The 18,783-nt window shown below is 45.4% G+C and overlaps 1 protein-coding gene across 2 annotated transcripts in view; it reads right to left on the bottom strand.

Annotated features, from left to right (window-relative positions):
- Positions 1 to 18,783, bottom strand: part of CAMK2A (calcium/calmodulin dependent protein kinase II alpha) — a 586,451-nt gene that overhangs the window by 441,499 nt on the left and 126,169 nt on the right. For both annotated transcript variants that reach the window (XM_086931308.1, XM_086931309.1), the window contains exon 2: positions 553 to 647. In XM_086931308.1, the coding sequence (XP_086787434.1) occupies positions 553 to 647 (95 nt within the window). The remainder of the gene's footprint in view (positions 1 to 552; positions 648 to 18,783) is intronic.

The following is an 18,783-nucleotide window of genomic DNA, read 5'->3' as shown; positions in this document are numbered from 1 at the left end:
CCAGGCAGAGCAGTCCAAGGCCTATTTCGAGGAGGTGGTGTGGGCTAGTACCCCAGTCTACCAACATGCAACGAACAACACCCTGGACATCATTGTACAATAAGATCTTTTACTTATAAAAATGCAAAATAATTTATTACATACACACTACTTAATACTATGCATTAATTTACAAATATGTACATAAAAGGCAGGTTAAAATACATATGGTGGCAACCTCCTAAAAATTCACACCCTTAGTGAGTTCTAAACCCTATCACCACCATGCCCCCCACACATATAATGGACACAACTGGGCACACACAGTTTGGTATATTATGAAAGTGTAAATTGTTTTATATAAGTTTCCAGCTAACAAGGAACTATGAATTGTAGCAAATTAGATATATTTGGAAAAATACTTATATTCCTCTCTTTAAATTCTGCATGAGTATAATTTATGTTTTTCCTAAAAAGCATGATCGTATCAACTTCTAAATTAAACACAAACATTAAAGACTTTATAAAAACAAAAGTTTGTCAGTGCTCGAATGAGTCTGTGTTCATTCCTACCTCTGGCAGTTAACTTCTTTGTGTTAATTATCTTGGCAGCATATTCTTGGGCTGACAGGACCTTCACACATCGGCGCACAATGGAGAATGCACCCCTGAAAAAACACAGAATGTGAAAAATAAATGTAGTTATTAGTGTGAGAAATTTGAGTCAGTGTCTTAAAAAGCATCAGAAACATTAGGTTGCCCATGCCAGGATTCCTAGCTTTCTTAAAAATCTTCTTCAAATAGTTCAGAGCAATATTACCAAAACTCTACACCTGTGTACAGATCGGTGCGTCCTGTGACATAATCAGATTGGATTTTCCAACATTGGTTGTCCCACAATTCTATTTCAGTTGAGGTTGGCTTTAATCCCCTTATTTCCCCAACTCAAACTCTGGATAACTCTTATAAATAGAGACACAGGTTGGGTGTTGATCAACCTACACCCGTTATTGGGTCTTGTGGTGTTGAATGGTACCATATGAAGCAGGAGCAGGTAGTAATGGCAAGTAAGTTTAAATATTCAAACAAGAGCCTTGCTGGTGACAGCATCCGTCATCTGATTGCAAGCAGCTAACCATACACTGTTGAACCCCCCCTTAAAGTACCACAAATACATTTCAACTCTAGAACAGAACGCACACATACAAACCAGCATGTAAAGTACTTATAACAAAAAATAACACACCTCCGCCTTTATGAAATAAAACTTTTAGCCCATATGGTAACCTCTGAAACATTCAGGTAAAATGATACTAAGTTGTATTCTGTTAAACAATTATTCCCATTAATATCACACATGGCATCACTCTCCGCCCTCATTTTTTTATAGCTACTCTAAGCATCATTTCCACTCCACCTCGGTATCCACTAGGTTTGACATCTTCATGCATGATGTAAATTTGCCTCAAATTATCACTCCCTGACAAGTTCGAAACCTACCCTCCAGTCCACCAACTTGTGTCGTATTATCTCTAGGATTCTCTATCATGTCCCCGTGACCAAATCTCCAAATAAATAGCCACATGTCTCATACCTTTAATTCGGATTCTCACCTACAGCTTTGCCTGAATTTTCTGCAGTCTAACTACCTTGTTCAGACTCCACCGACCTTTACCCTTCATGATGACATTTCTGACATTTCTAACTACCGGTTGCAGTTGTGACTGTGTAAAAATGAATCTCCCTTGCTGATGCACCCTGGCTTCTTAATAATAACATAGTCACGAACTTTCACTCTATTTTCTTTAGCCTTAAATGTGCAGCCTGCTAGTCCTTCAATAATATAAAAGGTGCCTCTCCAGATGTCTCTTGTACAGCGTTTAGAGAACTCTACATTTTCTTCTGTACATAGGTCTCCACATCCAAATTAGATAGCAGGGCTGTTTGTATGCCTTCCTTTATGAATCTGTTAGTGCTTTCCACCAACATGTTGCATTGAGGTGAATACAAAGCAACATTAAACTCAATTCACCAAGTACATTTCTCATTTTATCAGAGACAAGTTGAGCACTGTTGTCTGAAACAAACCTATGGTTATATCCACAGTGATACTTCTTTCAAATTAATAGTAAATCCATTAGAATAATAATAAATCGTTACAATCACATAGCCCATGTGATCAGGCAGGCACCTAAATGGTGTTGAAAAATAAATGGAAATCTTTTCAATAGGTTTGTCTTGCAAAGGAGGAAAAGTATGCAAAGGAGTCTTGGCATCCACCCAATGTTAATCAGACACTGTAACACCTAAATTACTTTCATTGGCGCTCTGTATCAATTTCACTCTGTGTGTCTCTGTTGGTACAAAAGTACACAATGGAGCCTACTTCACTTAGTCTTGCAGATACTTTACTGAAGCCCTTCAAGTCCTTTTGCACTGGTCTATTCTCTATAGGCCGTCCCTCTCTAATGTACCTCACCAAAGTACAATAGTTCATGTTTAATGACACCGTTGCTTTCATTGGTGACATCCACCCGGTTTACAATGTACTCTTCAGTTAGTATACCGTCCTCATTATTTTCTGAGACAAGCAAACGTGATCTAGACAAACAATCCACCTTTACACACTTCCTAGTGTATATAATGCTTCAAAAGTAAACTCCTATAGTTTGGCAATTAACAGAACAAGCCTTGAAGATGTTTTCCCTATGCCCTATTCCCCCATGATATAAACAAGAGGTTTATGGTCTGTGTACATCACAAACTTGAGTGCCTTAAGATATGTGTTAATGTTCTGCATGGTGCACAGACAAGGCCTCAATGTTGATGTTTCTATAATGAATTCAGCAACATTCCGCCTGTTCAACAAACAAGCAATAGTTCTTTCCTTGACAACCACTCTGTGACATAGCACAACCCCTAATCAATCACATTATTACATAGCCTTTTTTCCAGTCACTAGTGGTACATTTGCTATTAATTTCTTGATTTCACCAAAACGTTTCTCTTCTGACCCGCCCCAGACACATTTTATTTTATCCTGCGCATTTTTTAGAAGTTCTATAATTATGGCATACCCGCATATGAAACAGGCATAGTATTCACTCAGACCAATAAGAAAGTCTAAAGAATCTTTGTCACTTGGCCTTGGTGCATTAGGTATAGTCTTAACTAAATCGCCTTTAGATTTGATTAATTCTGTGGGGTTGCATTGACCAAGGCAATCTGCCTTATCCACACTGAACTTGTATTTGTCTTTCCTAATGGTGATTCCATGATCCTTCAGAATGGACAAGTCTTTATAGAGGGTTTTACCATTCTCTACAAAAATGAGTATATTCTTTCTGGAATGCCTGTACATCAGTTCCGCTTGAAATATCACATTTATCAACTGTCTATGCACGCTGCTGACACAAGCCCAAATGGTAACCCTAAGAAATACTCTCCATACAGAGTATTAAAAGTGGTATATGCCAGGGAATCCTTTGTAAGGTCTTTTTGGTGATGTTCCACATAAAATTCAATTTTGCTCAAAAAGTTATCATTGAGCAATTGTGCACCAGGTGAAAGTCAACAGTTTAAGATCATAGATTTACACATAATCGTATGTGCCCCGTTTTCGTATTCGCTTATACAACACTTGAAATCAACTCTGAATAATCTACTGCTGCTATAATCTTATCAGCACACATTTATCCTGCAAAATGTTCAATTCATTCAAATCACTTAATTGGCACATTCCTCACTTTGTGTGCTGTCGGTGTGACCTTCTTAAAAAAAAAAATTGACAGTACAGAACCTACTTTGTCTATAAACATATCCTTGAATCTGGAAAGAATGTTTTGTACTTTTTGATGCTGATCAACTAACATGACTCAATTCACCCACTCATTAATTAAACTAACTGGGTTCTTCAACCTTGGTCTCAGAACTATATCTAGTCTGCCTCGATCGCACCAACATAAGACATCTCTTCCTTTTATTTTATTGAATATAACTCTTACTTTAAATATAAACTGTCCTAAAATAAATCCATAATTTGAAAGTCTTTGGGGTTCACATCAGTGGGTGTTTACTCTGTACCTTTCCAAAATATATCATATGTCCAGTCAGCAGCCATTATGCTAGCTTCCAGCTGGCCAATGTAAATTCTTCAAAACCATCCTTTAATTGACTAAACAGTGTTATGAGCATCTGCAGGTAAGGGTAAATTTGATAATTTAGAATTTAGATCAACTCAATCATCACTTTCGTCCAAGGAAATGTAAGAAAGACAAGTTCTTTATCTATCTGCCCCCCACCAATCAACCATGCAGCATACTTGCTTGTTTTGCAAACCTTGGCAAAGTACCCTATTCTACCGGTTTTATTGCATCTCCTATTAAGTGCTGGACAAGTGTTAAATTACACACATGAGGCTTCAAACAATGCCTGTACCACAACACCCTCTTCTGTCTCACCGCCCATCTTTCTTCTTTGTTATACTTATAATCTCTGTTGTCTGGTACATGCACCAACTAACATTTTATACCACCCTCCCCACTGACTAAAGCTTTACGTGAAACCAAACATCTCCCTACAAATTTGGCCATAGAGATTGCCTCTTCATGATAAGGTGTACAAGAACATAGCGATTCTTTCTTGCATTTCTTTCAAATAACCACCTAGTACCCGCTGATCTCTTAAATAAGTGTTTTCAAAATTGCAGGCAGCTGACATAATGTGCAATTTAACCGGGTGTTTGTCTACTGTCTCATGACTTCCCTGTTTCCTAGAAAAAATTAAAGCATTTGATAACATTTGGTTCATCCTCAAGTCTACTGACCACTTCCATGTAGCCAACCCATGCACTAGAAGTCTTTGAGGAGGTTTAGTTTCAAGAAAATTATCAAAGCTTTATTGTCCAGCAGCTTCGAGGGACCCCAAAAGAAGACCCTTCTTACTCTCTGGATCAAATATTTTTGAACTTAGTTATCAAAGATTCTCAAAAATGTTCTCCACTTTACCTGCAGTTTTCCTCAACACAGTAAAAAAGGAGCATGTTATGCCACATTGCGTTGTGTGTCCATCTTTACTCAGCTATAAGTCTAGTGTATACAAACAATTTACAGTATTGTTCCTCAATTTGTCTCAAAACAATGTTAGGCATTAACTGGTCACCTATCAGTATAGCTTTATAATATTCAAAGAAGATTTCTGTGATCTCTTTATCTATTTACTTTTCTCACTAGATTATCTTGAGAGATCTCAATACATTTTTTGACGCCAAGAGAATCATTTAAGATCCTAATGGATGAATATTTTTTACATTAAATGATATTTATCAGAGTGTCACATCTCCCAAAACCATATAAATTGTTTTTTAATATACCATTTGAGTTGGTCCAGAATTTGAAAATGTATGAATGATCTGTTTCTCTAAGTTGACATGAATTGTAACATTTCTGAAAGTTTTGACCATAAACAAACTGATGGCCTTAAGATACCATATTCTATTCATAAAAGCTCAAAATGTATTTTCTCATAAGCCTAGAGAAGCATGCAACATTTTAACTTCTGCAGTTAATTAAACGCCCACCCTTATATCTGAGCAAAGTACATCAGTTGAGGGATTATATTTGGTTCATCAATCTTGTTAAATGTACTGACAGAAATCCCACCTATAGACTTTACCAAACCTATACAATGCACTCGATGTGCATTAGACTGGCGTAATTAGAACTTCTACTTTACACAGCCATTTCATTGGTAGCAATGTTAATTATCCTAGATATTTAAATAGTGATAACTGGTCAAATTCAAAGCACTATACAAAGAATACTTGAATGGTTTGTGCTGAACACAGTGGTGTAAACATTAAAAACTGACCACATTAGAATCAATGCAGATCAAACTAACACATGTCATTCCAATTTCAAGACCCGCAACCATTGGTGCACCTTCTACAACCGTAACAGTTGTATAGAGACAGTACTATGTACCTGTTACTTCCCAGACAGAGCAGAGCCTCTAGGCAAGGAGCCCATCGCATGGAACCCTTGGGACCATTAGGTGCCCCTAATGCATCTCAGTTTCATCATTTTTTAAAAATGAGTGCTAGTGATGCAACACAAGCAGCCACGTGTCAGGAGGATAGTGCACACAAAACACCCATTTCAGAGGTGCCTGAAAGCATCTGAAAGGCATGTCAAAACTGACTTAAGCAGTGACGAACCTATGAGAAGTCATTGCTGCTCATTCCAGAAGCAAACAGTTGCAGACAAACGTAATGCACATTGACAGATGCCTTAAGTTTTAGGGCATTATGTTGAAAGCCTTGCCTCTGCAGCTGCAGCTAAAAAACATGGAGAGCGAGGCTTCTATAGAACTTGTCCTCCAACTACAACAGAATGGTTCTCAAGCAGAGCCGTCCCGAAATTGGATTGAGCGGGCCATCGCCGTAGGCGGAAAAAAAAATTGATGTTTGGTGTGTGTTTTGGTTGGAGGGGGAGGGTCATTGTGTTGTGATAGCAAGAGGTGTGAGGAAGATGGGAGGAGGGAGGGTGGTTGATGGGGTGGTAACAATTATGCTGCAGTATTTTGAGGGCCGATAACAAAGTCTTTAACAAGACCCGATTGAGACCAAGTGCAATAGACGAGCTGCTGTTTGCACAACACAGGTCTCGCAGCTCCCTGCTGTGCCCCTCGGAATATTGGTGTACTGGGCCTTGGCCCAGCTCACCCAGGCCCAGGGCTGGCCCTTTTCCCAAAATACAGCACTTGTCATTGAGTAAATACTCCAGTGATTGCGTACATTCCCTCTATGAATTATTCCAAGCATTTGCCATGTTTCTTTCTCATGAAGAGAGTAGTGGTAAGGTAACAAAGATAGCAATTCAATGTGAAAGCACTGCCCAACACTAAGTTGTGGGCAGTGTGGCAAACTTAAATGCCCTTTTTTTCTAAATTAAGTTATTTAGAAATGTAATAAATGTTCGCTCCTTTGTCTCTCCAATGGCCTCTTTCTCTAGAATAGATGTTCTGAAACAAGAGTAATAGAAGACAAAAAAGCGATGCAACATGCCAGTTGTATCTGGATGCTCTTAGCTGATGGTCGATCCTCAGATTGCTCCACCCTTGAAGAAGCACCTTGATCTGATGCCAGTCTCTTCAACCTGCTTAGCCATTGAGGAGAAGGCTGTATAATGATGTGCCCTTTCCATGATCCTATCCAGTCCTGGTTGTGTAAGATACACTCCTGACATAGTATTCAGTTCTATCTAGGCGCAGAGTTAGAGGTTCTATGTGATGTGTCTATTTCATTTTACCCAGGTGACAGGCTCTGTGCCGATCCTCTTGGTCCTGTTGAAGTATGGGGGGTATAGTACAGACAGTAAATTCCATGCCTACCTGCTCCAGTCTTGCTGACCCCATCAGGGCCTGCCAGAGAAAATATTAGATAGCCCTGCATCTAGTTATGAGGCTTTTTGGTGGGGGGTTTGTGTTTGGGGTGGGGGGGGGTAGGGAGTTTTATATAACAAACTAGACCTGAAGGTATCAGAGCGCTTTATGTGAGCACCAGTTGAGATAAAGAAGGGCACATTCATTTTCTTTTTTGTGTTAGGCACGGGGTTGCAGGGAGATTAGGTGATTTGACCAGAATCACAGGATGTTGAGAGCATCCCCGCTGAGACTCGAACCCAGTTCCCCAGCTTCAAGGTCGACCTCCTAGCCATTAGGCCACATCCTCTACCCAAGGCTTAATGGGTGTAGGTGCCTGCCCTATTTTAACAACCTCAACAAGTCCTCCCAAAGGGTTCTATGACACAACCATGTATTCATTTTCCATGCGTTCCCTAACAACATGGGAGGAACAACGAATGCATCTGAACTACACATTCCATTTATAAAACAAGTCGTTACAACGACTTGCCTTAGGGGAAGTGCTTGACTTTGGAATAGTATAATTTACGATTCCAACTACAGTCATCGTAACAGTAGTGAAAGCATTTAACTTTAAAGTCCAACGACACTAAACCTAACACATGTCGTTTTAACAACTTGAGTTGTAAATGTAACGCGTGGATCGGACGTATTCGTTAGTCCATCCACGTTGCAAAGGCAATGGGTTGTTTGGCGGTCATTGTATTTCATGTTTCCCCTACCAGAGAGCTACTATATTCATCTCTGTCCAATCCTATGATTCTGTATTTATCAATCAATCAATAACATTTATAGAGCACGCTACTCACCCGTGAGGGTCTCAAGGCGCTGGAGGGGGGGGGGAGGGTGCTATCACTGCTCGAATAGCCAGGTCTTGAGGTGCCTCCTGAATGTGAGATAGTTCTGGGTCAGTCGTAGGTGTGTGGGGAGGGAGTTCCATGTCTTGGCGGCCAGGTAGGAGAACAATCTTCCTCCCGTTGTGGGCGGATCCGTGGGACGATGGCGAGGGCGAGGCCGGCTGAGCGGAACTGGCGGGTGGGGGCGTAGACGAGAGGCGGCTGTTGAGGTATTCTGGGCCCATGTCGTGGAGCGCTTTGTGTGCGTGGGTGAGGAGCCTGAATGTGATGCTCTTGTTGACGGGGAGCCAGTGCAGGTTTCTCAGGTGTCCGGATATGTGGCTGTGGTGAGGGATGTGGAGGATGAGTTGTGCGGAGGCGTTCTGTATGCGTTGTAGTCGTTTCTGGAGTTTGGCGGTGGTTCCTGCGTATTATTTATGTAATCAGTCCCAGAAGTGAAAGGTTCAGTACTTCTGTATTCTTGTATACCAATCAACAAATTCATCACTTCCTCACTAGATCCCAGAATTAAAAGCCATGCGTTCCTTTACCTACACCACACCTTGGTACATACCTTATTCAATCCATGTTTAGAGGTGAAAGATATGCTTAAGCTGAAACCAATCCTAGAGGAAAAATTCAATGTATTTGTGTATCCTGTCCTTGGAGTAGTAAGAAGATAGCTCTACGCATCAGCAGCTCTATTCTCTGAGAACAAACCTCTGCCTGTCGGTTTCTGTGGATCCCCAATTTCAGTCTAACAAAAGAGCAGTCATGTCTGAGTTTGTTCCAGGATTCACCTCTGCGAGTCCCACCATGCACGGAAGGCTGCCATTGGCTGAAGATGCCGTTTGGCACTGGCTCCGTCACGTGGTGCAGTGTGAATGTCACAATAAATAAAGAAAGAAAGGGATGCCTAGGAAATAATAATCAATCTATTAAAGGAAAGAGAAAAATAAATTATCCCTTCCTGTCTTGATTTAATCACATCAAACCAATCTGTGTTTCATATTAATCTGCAACCAAACGTCAAACCAGTAATAAATCTATGTTATTTTTATTTGTTATTACTCTATTGTTTCATAGAAAGAGAAAGTTCTTTTCAAAACATGAATATATACACAACAAATACATATATATATATACACAATATATATACTCAAAACAAACTACGAAAATATGTACACAATATTTACATTGACAAACCAACATATATTTTGTATATTGTAGCCCATATTTTTTAACAAGAGGATGCTTCAAAAACTATAAAGGGTATTCCTTCAAAGCAAGATCAACCCAAAACCAAAGGAGCCTAGGAGGTATATTTGTTTAGACCTCTATTATTTAAGTACTCCTAATCAATTTTAATAATCATAAATCTTTGATGGTGTCTACAAAACAAATGTCGACGTGTTTCAGCCCAAACATTTACGGGCCTCATCGGGACTAGGGCTTTTTAGGATCCGTCGTAATATATTTTGTCGTGTGTTTTTACGGATGGCACATGTATAGTAGGATCTATACTTCTCTAAGTAACAAACAGCAAATATGAACGGGACTTGATATATTGCTCTTTCTCCCGAAGCACTACAATTGAGAGAAGGGGGTCTAGACAGATTTGGCCTCGTTCCCCTGCTTCAGTATTTCTTTTCTGTGTATGTTGTTCACTAATATAGGATGGGGAATAGGGATTTCGGCTCGTTCTCCTGCTTCAGCGTCTACTATCTGCGTTTGTTCTCCACGCCATTCTGCACTACTATCATGTAGGTTATCACGTGGTATGGAAGCAGATATAGTCCTGACCTCTCGGGTCACGGCGTTATCTGTGCCTGTGTCACTTCCCCCCTGCGCACCACCTCCAAACCCCCCCTAGTGGAGATGGGCGTGTTCTGCAGAAAAAGAGAGATAAGGATCGAAGCGTGCATACAGCGTTCCTCCTTTGGCTGATGGAAAAGGTGAATGGGTATTGAGTTATTGCTTTCTTAACTGAAGAACTGATCTGCAGCATTGCACAATTGAAGTTCGTTAGCATTTTTTAAGTGAAAGGGATTAAACTGTGAAGTGTCCTTCCCTTTTAGGTCTGTTTTGATAGCGCAGCTGCCGACAGAAGTAGTGTGATCAACCTAAAAAAGAGCCTTCAGGAGTACTAGGATAGAGGGGCTTTGGCTCCGCCGTCCGCCTACATTTTGGTAATTAGAGTCCCTGCAGGGGCGGCTCTAGGCTCATGGAGGCCCTGGGCAGGGAGCGTAGGTAGGGGGCCCCGGAAGAGGGGGTCTGGGCGGGGCGGAGCGTGGAGGCCAGTGAAGAGGGGGGGTCAGGGTGTTTGGAAGTGTAACAGAGCCGGAGGCCGCCAAATACCTGCCAGGGGCAGCCACTAAATATGTATCCATTCTCAAAGGATTATTATATTAAGGATATATATTGGCTTGGTGGCCCCTGGGGTTTGGTGGCCCTGTGCAGGTGCACAGCTTGCACATGCCTAAAGCCGGCCCTGGTCCCTGATTTGTCTGAGCAGAAGTTGTGTACTTCCACAGACAAAAAAGTGCTTCTCCTCCAGCAGCTGTGATTATTTTATTTATGCAGTTGCCTGAGCTTGACCTTTCAGGGGTGCACACATGAAATGTAATGTTGCTAATTTTTTTTAACTAACTAGATAATTTACAGTGTTTGATTTTCTCTGGCAGCAGCATTAGTAGGACAAAGGCCAGTCCGGGGGAATATATTGGAGTTACAGCACCCTCCTCGCCTATCTATATACATAAGACTTTAGTAAGCCGTTTTGTGTTTGTGACCAGTATTGGATTCCCAGGGCTACATTATTTACATGGATTTTTAGATCTAGTTTGACAGTTCAAATACCAAAGACCTTATGTAATTAACAATACAAAGCTTTCAGATACCTAAAGACAGAGAGCGGATTAGACTCCACCCACATGTTGGTTACCCTGACTACAGGATTTGATTGGGTCAAATGTGTGTGCTTTAACTAAAAAGACTGTTTGTATCTCAAATTTTGTCCTGTGTGTGAGAAGTTGGCCCGATATGCAGTGCTCACTATTCTAGTGATCACTATGCATCAGTCCAAACGACCCTTATGGTGATTGGTTGTAAGTCAACCTTAGACCAGCTATCCTAGTAGCGTGGATACGAGCAGTCTTCGGGCTAAACTCTAGAGGGCGTGTTAAGCCAGCTGTTAGACCATCACATACCCCTTGAACACCAAGTGAAAGGACACCACACAAGTGTTATGAAAATAAACAGTGTATTTATTAGAATCACAACAGCCCTGTACTCTTTATGAGGACAAGGTACTAAGCACACAACAAAACTCTTAGGAAAATACTTCAAGTGCACAATCACTTCGCAAACCGGAAAAAGGTGCTTCTGCCCCTTGGTTTACGGAAGCATTGGCGGCCTCCCGTCGGCAATGCAAGGTAGCGGAAAGAGCATGGCGCGTGAAATACGACGCGACGGCGAAACTCACCTACAGGTCTCTGGCAAAAGCGTACCATCGGAACATCCTCGCGGAGAAGAAGGCTTATTTCGCTAGAAAAATTGAAGCCGCTTCCAACTCCTGTAAGGAGCTTTTCGCCATTGTGCGGGAGTTTACAACCTCTCGCGCAGCACCTGCCCAGACCCCCCCTCCTGCGCCTTGGGTCAGGGCGATTGCGGACTTTTTCACCTCCAAGATCCAGCGGATCCAGGACTCCTTCCTTGTGCTGGAGCCTGAGGTGCCAGGTCGGGCGGAGAATGCCGCTGTTACCCGACCGAACGCCGGGGTGGCCTTGGCAGCGTTCCCTCCTCTCTCGCTGTCAGCTTCTTTTGACCAGATGGCGGGACTAAAGTCAGGTTCCCCTCGGGATGCCTGCCCCACAAAATTTCTGGCTAAAATGGCAGCGGTCATTAATCCACTCGTGAACCCCCTGTTGAACTGTTCTCTTGCACAGGGTGTGGTTCCCCAGTCCTGGAAGCAGGCAATGATTATTCCCCTGCTAAAAAAGCCTGGTCTGGATGTGGAGGTGTTAGCGAATTATAGACCTATCTCGCTCCTGCCGGCTTTTGCGAAGGTCATTGAAAAGCACGTGCATAAGGTGCTTGCCGATTACCTGGAGTCCCACGACCTACTGCACCCTACCCAGTCGGGTTTCCGCGCCAATCTTAGCACCGAAACAGCCCTCCTGGAAGTCTCGGAGGCGATAAAGGAGGTGCTGGATTCGGGTGGGAGAGCGATGCTGGTGATGTTAGACCTGTCGGCGGCCTTTGACACCGTCCCTCATGAGGGTCTGCTGGCTAGACTCTCAGAGATCGGTCTTCGAGGGACGGTGCTCCAGTGGTTTCGATCTTTCCTGGCAGGCCGTCGACAAACGGTCTGGGCTTCTGCTTGCTCCGCCGAGATGTCGCCATTGGGTGTCGGAGTTCCTCAGGGCTCTGTCCTGAGCCCAACTCTATTCAATATCTTCATGACCCCTCTGGCGGCTCTGGCGGAGTCCTTCGGGGCCCAGATCGTTTCTTACGCCGATGACACCCAGCTCCTCTTCACCTGTGAGAGGGGTGCGGACTTCGATGGAGGTAGGATCCAGGGTTGCCTTGAGGCTGTGTTTCAGTGGTTCCATCATAACAGCCTCAAGTGCAACTCGGATAAATCCGAGGTCCTCTTTTTTGGGTGCAGTTCGGACCCGGATTGGAAAGAGTGGTGGCCTGAGAACATGTTTCCACCAGCAAGTTCGTCCCAGGTAGCTAAAAACCTTGGGATTAAGATCGACAATGGCCTCACACTACGCTCGCAGGTAATCGGTCTCACTGGCACCTGCTTTGGCTTACTCCGGATGCTTCGCAAGTTCCTTCCCTTGTTATCGGAGGAACACAGGAAGATCACTGTGCAGGCGATTATAGGCTCGAGAATAGACTATTCCAACGTCCTCTATCTCGGCCTGCCAGAATACCTGCTTCAACGATTACAGGTTGTTCAGAATTCGGCAGCACATGCTATTTTTGGACTATCTCGCCGTGCCAGAGCCTCGGGCCTCTTGGAGGCTCTGCACTGGCTTCATGTTCGGAAGCGGATAGTTTTTAAAACTCTCACCCTGGCACACAAAGCCTTGCACACCTCCGGAGCAAAATATCTTCAGAAAAGGCTGTCCTTTTACCTTCCTGCCAGGTCGCTTAGGTCTGAAGCCTTGTTTCTTGCTGTAGTGCCCCGCGTGAAGAGAGCTCGCATCGGTGGTCGCTCCTTTAAATTATTAGCGCCTCAGCTGTGGAACAAACTGCCTGTGTCCCTGCGCAGCACTCCCAACCTGTTGGCCTTTAGGAAGGGGCTTAAAACTTGGCTTTTCACTTCTTAGTTTCAGGTCCTATTAGGTTTCCTCTTTTTTCTGTTTCTGTTCATTTTCCCTGTTGTGTTATGAGATTAGTGTGCAATTCAAAGCGTCGGGACACTCTTTCGAGTAGCCGCACGCTATATAAAAACCTGTATAACATAACATAACATAACATAACATAACAAATACAAGTGCCCTAGGGCACGGAAAGTTTAGTGGTCTCGGGCGGACCCGATAAGGCAAGTCGGAAGCGATAGGGACTCGGGACCCTTAAATAAGGAGGCTATGCGGGCTCCGAAATGCCGAAGTTACCTAGCCCCAAGGGCTGCGGCTGCACAAGTCTTTACAGACGTCGGGAGTCTTCGCTGACGAGCCAGGAGCCGGAAGGAAGGAGTTGCTGGCCGGTGACCAGTGGAGATTGTTCGTAGAGATCCAAGCCTGAATCAGAGATGGATGACACCTGAAAGCAGAGGGAACCAAGTTCGTACTACTAGCCAGTAGTCAGAGGGTACCAGGAGGGCACCGGATGATCGTCACCTCGACTAGGTGAGTGGGCGACGCTAGGCTCTGCAGTCTCACGGATCAGGAGGCGTTGTCGGCGACCAGGATGGAGGTGCGAGCTGTCCCACGAAGGTTGATGCCGTCGGCGTCGCTGGGCCCAGGATTGGGGCAACAAGCCTTGGCAAATTTCAGGGCCACTTGGTGGGCCTAAAATGGCGTCTTGCGTGGACCAGGAGGGTCCGGGGTGCTCCTCTCTCAGAAGGGAGAAAAGGCCAGTCTGGAGCAACCAGACCAGCAGCGTTGGTTGTCGGGTGTCGTCAAGAAGATCACAAGCCAGCGGCTAGTGATCAGACAACGTGCTGAACAGCAAAGAGCAGAAGGGCCCCACGCAGATCGTGGAGATGCTGGGAGGCTGCACTTCGATGCTGGAGCTGCTCAGGGTCGGGGCTTCTCGGACCCCAGAGCACTCACCAGAGGATCCCTCGGTGGTCGTGCTGGTTAAGAAATCGTGCAGGTCTTGATGATGGCCGGTCCCTCGAGGTCTCGTCGCACCCACAGATCTCAGCTGAGCTGACGATGTGGGTAGAGGTCAGAGGTGCCAGGGAAGCCGGTTCTCGTCGAGCTGGGCAGTCGGATTCCTGAGGAAGGACTTGCAGCAAACCGCAGAGTTCTTAGTTGGTGCCTGCGGATGCAGGGTGACTACTCCTTAGCCACAAGGGAGAAATCTTGAGAAGAGTCGAGAGTTCCTTTCGTAGAAAGTATTCTTGATTCAAAGATGATCTAATTTGGAAGGGTCCCCGCTCCTGCCTTTATCCTAAAGAAAGGGGTGGGTACGTGACTAGGTCCTGCCCTAGGGGTGGGACCAGGAAGGGGGGTGGTTACACCCCTCTCCCATGCCGGACTTTCCCCAGGTCAGGGGCTGGGGCGCCCCTGGAACTGGTTCTAGCCGGAAGATGCGTAGTGAGCACCGGGGTGCCACTCCGCAGTCACCTTCTTGTAAAGCCCTGCCTACCCAGGATACACAAAACCCTGTCTGGGATGGTGCGAACACCGCCCCGGACAGGAAACCCTTTGTCCAAGCTCTCCTCGCTGGAAGGACTCCCAGCAGCAGGAGGTCAGACTCGTGTCTGTGGTGGCAGCATCCATTTTGTGGAGCTGAGGCTTCAGTTAACTTTAACCAGGGTTCACAGTTACGAACATGTCGTGTCCCTCTAGAAGGGTGGAATGCTAACCCCGTCGCCAGCATTGGTGAGGGGTCAGTATCCCGATTCGTATGACACCTTACTCGACATGTCTTGATAACGCGATACCGAAGTTAGCGATATGGTATGCGTTATCATGGAACAGCCATTGGGTCTTGGTTCCGCAAGCTGCAACCGGGCTCGGCTCGTGCCAAAGCCCAATTCACACGGTTCCACGCACTCTGCCTTCAGGATTGTCAAGGCCTGCCATAGGAGTGACTGATAGGAATTCGGGTGTCCATTTTAGGGTTAGCTATAGGTATACTATATCTAAAGCAAAGAGCGAGTACACCACCTTGCCCCAGCTGTCGTGCAGCCAGTTGTGTCAGATTTAGATGGCCATCCAGGGGTGGCATAATACATGCTTCAGCTTCTGGTAGGCCCTGGGTACACCGATGCCCTGAGTTACAGGGTCTGACAAGGTGGCCCAGTTCCAATTGGAAATGTACCTAAGGTACATGGAATCCATTTTTAGAGAGAGAGCAGTAGGCCTGGGGTCCTGATTGGCAGGGCCCCAGGTCAACTAAGTCGGAAAACCAGCAAAACACCAGGCAAAAAGTCGGGGGTAACTATAGTCAGGTATCTACCTTCCTACACAACCCCCCCCCCCCCCCCCCCCAATGAAAGGAGATAAGGCTATCCTTGACCAGGTAAGCCTATATTGCCTGAGTGGCCATATGAGGAGGTACATGCACTGGCATGGTTACCCCCTGTATCATGGTCCACTAAGCAACCCCTCACCCTAAGGGTATCTGAGGGTCTCCACCATAGGGAATCACTACCTGTGGTGTGCTTTGGCAAAGTAAAAGGCTGGTGTGGGAATTATTTTAGACAGGGTGCCCTTTGGAGTCCACCACTGGCCTCCCTGACCTCTACAGCCCTGGGCTGACTGAGGCAGGGTAGAGAGGGGCAGGTTACCTGCTCCAGACTGGGTCCCACCTGGGAAGGTTCCACTGTCATCAGGGGCTCTGCCAGGCTAGGCTGACTACCTCTGGGGCAGTTCCTTCACCAGGGGTGGAGTCAGTTCCCTGAGGAGGCTGGCTCTCACCTAGTGTCTGGGAGGGGGAAGACTTTTCTTCCTCCTCAATGCTCTCTGTCTGAGTGGAGTGATCCATAGTTTCAGGCTTCACAACACCGTTATCTGTCTGAGTTTGAGCTGTGGCCATCACAACTCCACCAACCTTTTCAGGAAGGGACTCAGTTTGGGTTTGGGCTGTGACCATCACAGCCTTGCCAATCTGTTCAGGAAAGGCATCTCTCTGGGATACGGCTGTGACTGGCACAGCCCTCCTGACCTGTTCAGGGAGGACTTCTGGGACTGGGGCTGTGGCTATCACTACCCCACTAACCTTACCATGGAGGTTTACCATTTTAAAATGGGTTTCTTGATCTACCTCAGCCCAGGCTGAGGTCTCTAAATCATTCCCCAGTAGGCAATCTACAGGCAAGTTTGGTGACACTGCCACTCTCTTGTGACCAGTGACACCTCCCCAGCTGAGATTTACCACTGCTATGGGATGATCTCTCTGCACTCCATCAATGTTCACTACCTGGTATGTGGCACCAGGCATACGTTGCCTTGAGGGGACTAGGCTCTCAGCCACCATGGTGATGCTAGCCCCTGTGTCTCTGTAGGCCTCCACTTTTGAACCATTGATGAGGGGCTCCTGTCTGTACCTGCCCAAAGTGTTGGGACAGGCTGTGAAGTTGGCAAACCCCATGCCAGTCTCACAGACAAGAGTATCTGAGTCAGGGGACCTGGTTAGGCCAGAGTCCCCAGGCACTCCCAAAGAAAATGCACCCAGATTCTTGGGGGCACTCCCACCACCTGGGGGATTACTACTAGTAGTAACAGGAGGCTGGGAAGCTTTATTTGGGGGTATGTTTTCCTTATTGTTGTTGGCCTTGGGACAACTGCTGTGAGTTTTGTAATGGCCCACCTGTTTGCAGGTGTGACAATAAGGTTTCTTTTGGGTTTTGGGAGAAGTTGGGGACCCACCCTTTTCAGAGGAATTTTGGGGCCCTGTGGTTTGATCAGAAGATTTATTCCCACCCTTCTCTTGAGGCTTGGTTGATTCCTTCTTTTGGTCACCACCCTGGTTCTTCGGCCTGACCCTGGTTCTGACCCATTTGTCTGCCCTCTTACCCAATTCTTGTGGAGAGGTCAGATCAGAGTCTACCAGGTGTTGGTGTAATAACTGGTTCTGACAATTACTTAAGATTTGCTCTCTCATAATTAGGTTGTACAATCCTTTAAAATCAGTAACCTTACTTCCCAGTAGCCAGCCTTCAAAAGCCTTAGTGGCACAATCAACAAAGTCAGTCCAATCCTGAGACTGAGTTTTCTGGGTATCTCTGAACATCAACCTGTACTGTTCAGTGGTTAAACCAAACCCATCAATCAGTGTATTCTTCAGGACTTGGTAATTGTTAGCATCCTCAGCTCTAGTAGTGAGCAGCTTATCTCTACCTTTGCCTTCAAAGGAGAGCCCCAAGATAGCTGCCCACTGACTCTGGGGGACGCACTGTACAGTGCAGGCCCTCTCCAAAGCAGTAATCCATTTGTGGATGTCATCCCCTTGCTTAAAGGGGGGCACTATCTTACTCAGGTGTCTAGTGTCTAAACTCCTGTTTTCCCTTGGGGGAATGCTGCCACCAGTGGGGTTTTTCCCACTTAATTCTTGCTCGCTAGCAAAGGCGAGTCGTTCTTTGGCCAGGGCAAGTTCTTCCCTTTCGATCCGCAGATTGACTTCCCGCTCTTTAGCTTCGTACACTCTCCTCTGAGGGGATGTCATCCCTCTTCGAGAAGAGCCTCGAGAGCCATTGGTTCGAACGGATCTATTAGAGCCTCTCGACAGAGACCTAACTCGTCCATTCCCAATGTTAAGCTGGCCGGAGAGGGGCCCCAGGGGTCTCCTAGTACCATTCTCGTGCCGACTTAAGTTGTCCCTAGTTAGCTGGCTAACCACTACTGGACCTTTGTCTGCCTCGTCCCCAGATGTCTCTAGATCCTCATCCTCCTCTTCACCTTCTGCGGAGAGATGGATAAGGTCAGGGTCACCTGAGGTTCCCTCGAGGGGGGGCATATTCCCTTCTGGATGAGAAGGGTCGGTGTTACCCGCCCTCCTAGCATCATAAGTCTCCAAGAGACCAATCAGAAACGGAATGGTAGGGTTTGCACCCTGTTTTAGCTTCCGAGATGTACAGATTTGTCGCATCTCTTGGAAGCTAAGTGCAGCATATCTGGAAGTGACCTGTGGAAGGTCGACTGACACAAGGGGAGACTCAGAGTTTCCTCCTTTGTCTGACATGCTGCTTCTAGTGTGGTGTAAGTGATGCACCTACCTACACTATATGTTTACCTACTGATCCCTTGCTAAGAGTTGTAGCCAAGGTGTGTTAAGCCTTGAGGAGCTACAACAGCTGGTTCAGTAGAACTCAGAGTATTCTAAGCTAAGTTATATGTACCTGGAGTACTTATGCGAT

The sequence above is a fragment of the Lissotriton vulgaris genome, chromosome 7 (genome assembly GCF_964263255.1).
Source record: "Lissotriton vulgaris chromosome 7, aLisVul1.2, whole genome shotgun sequence".
Classification (NCBI taxonomy): domain Eukaryota; kingdom Metazoa; phylum Chordata; class Amphibia; order Caudata; family Salamandridae; genus Lissotriton; species Lissotriton vulgaris.
The sequence above is the reverse complement of the archived record's forward strand: the minus strand, read 5'-3'. Positions and strand labels throughout refer to the sequence as shown.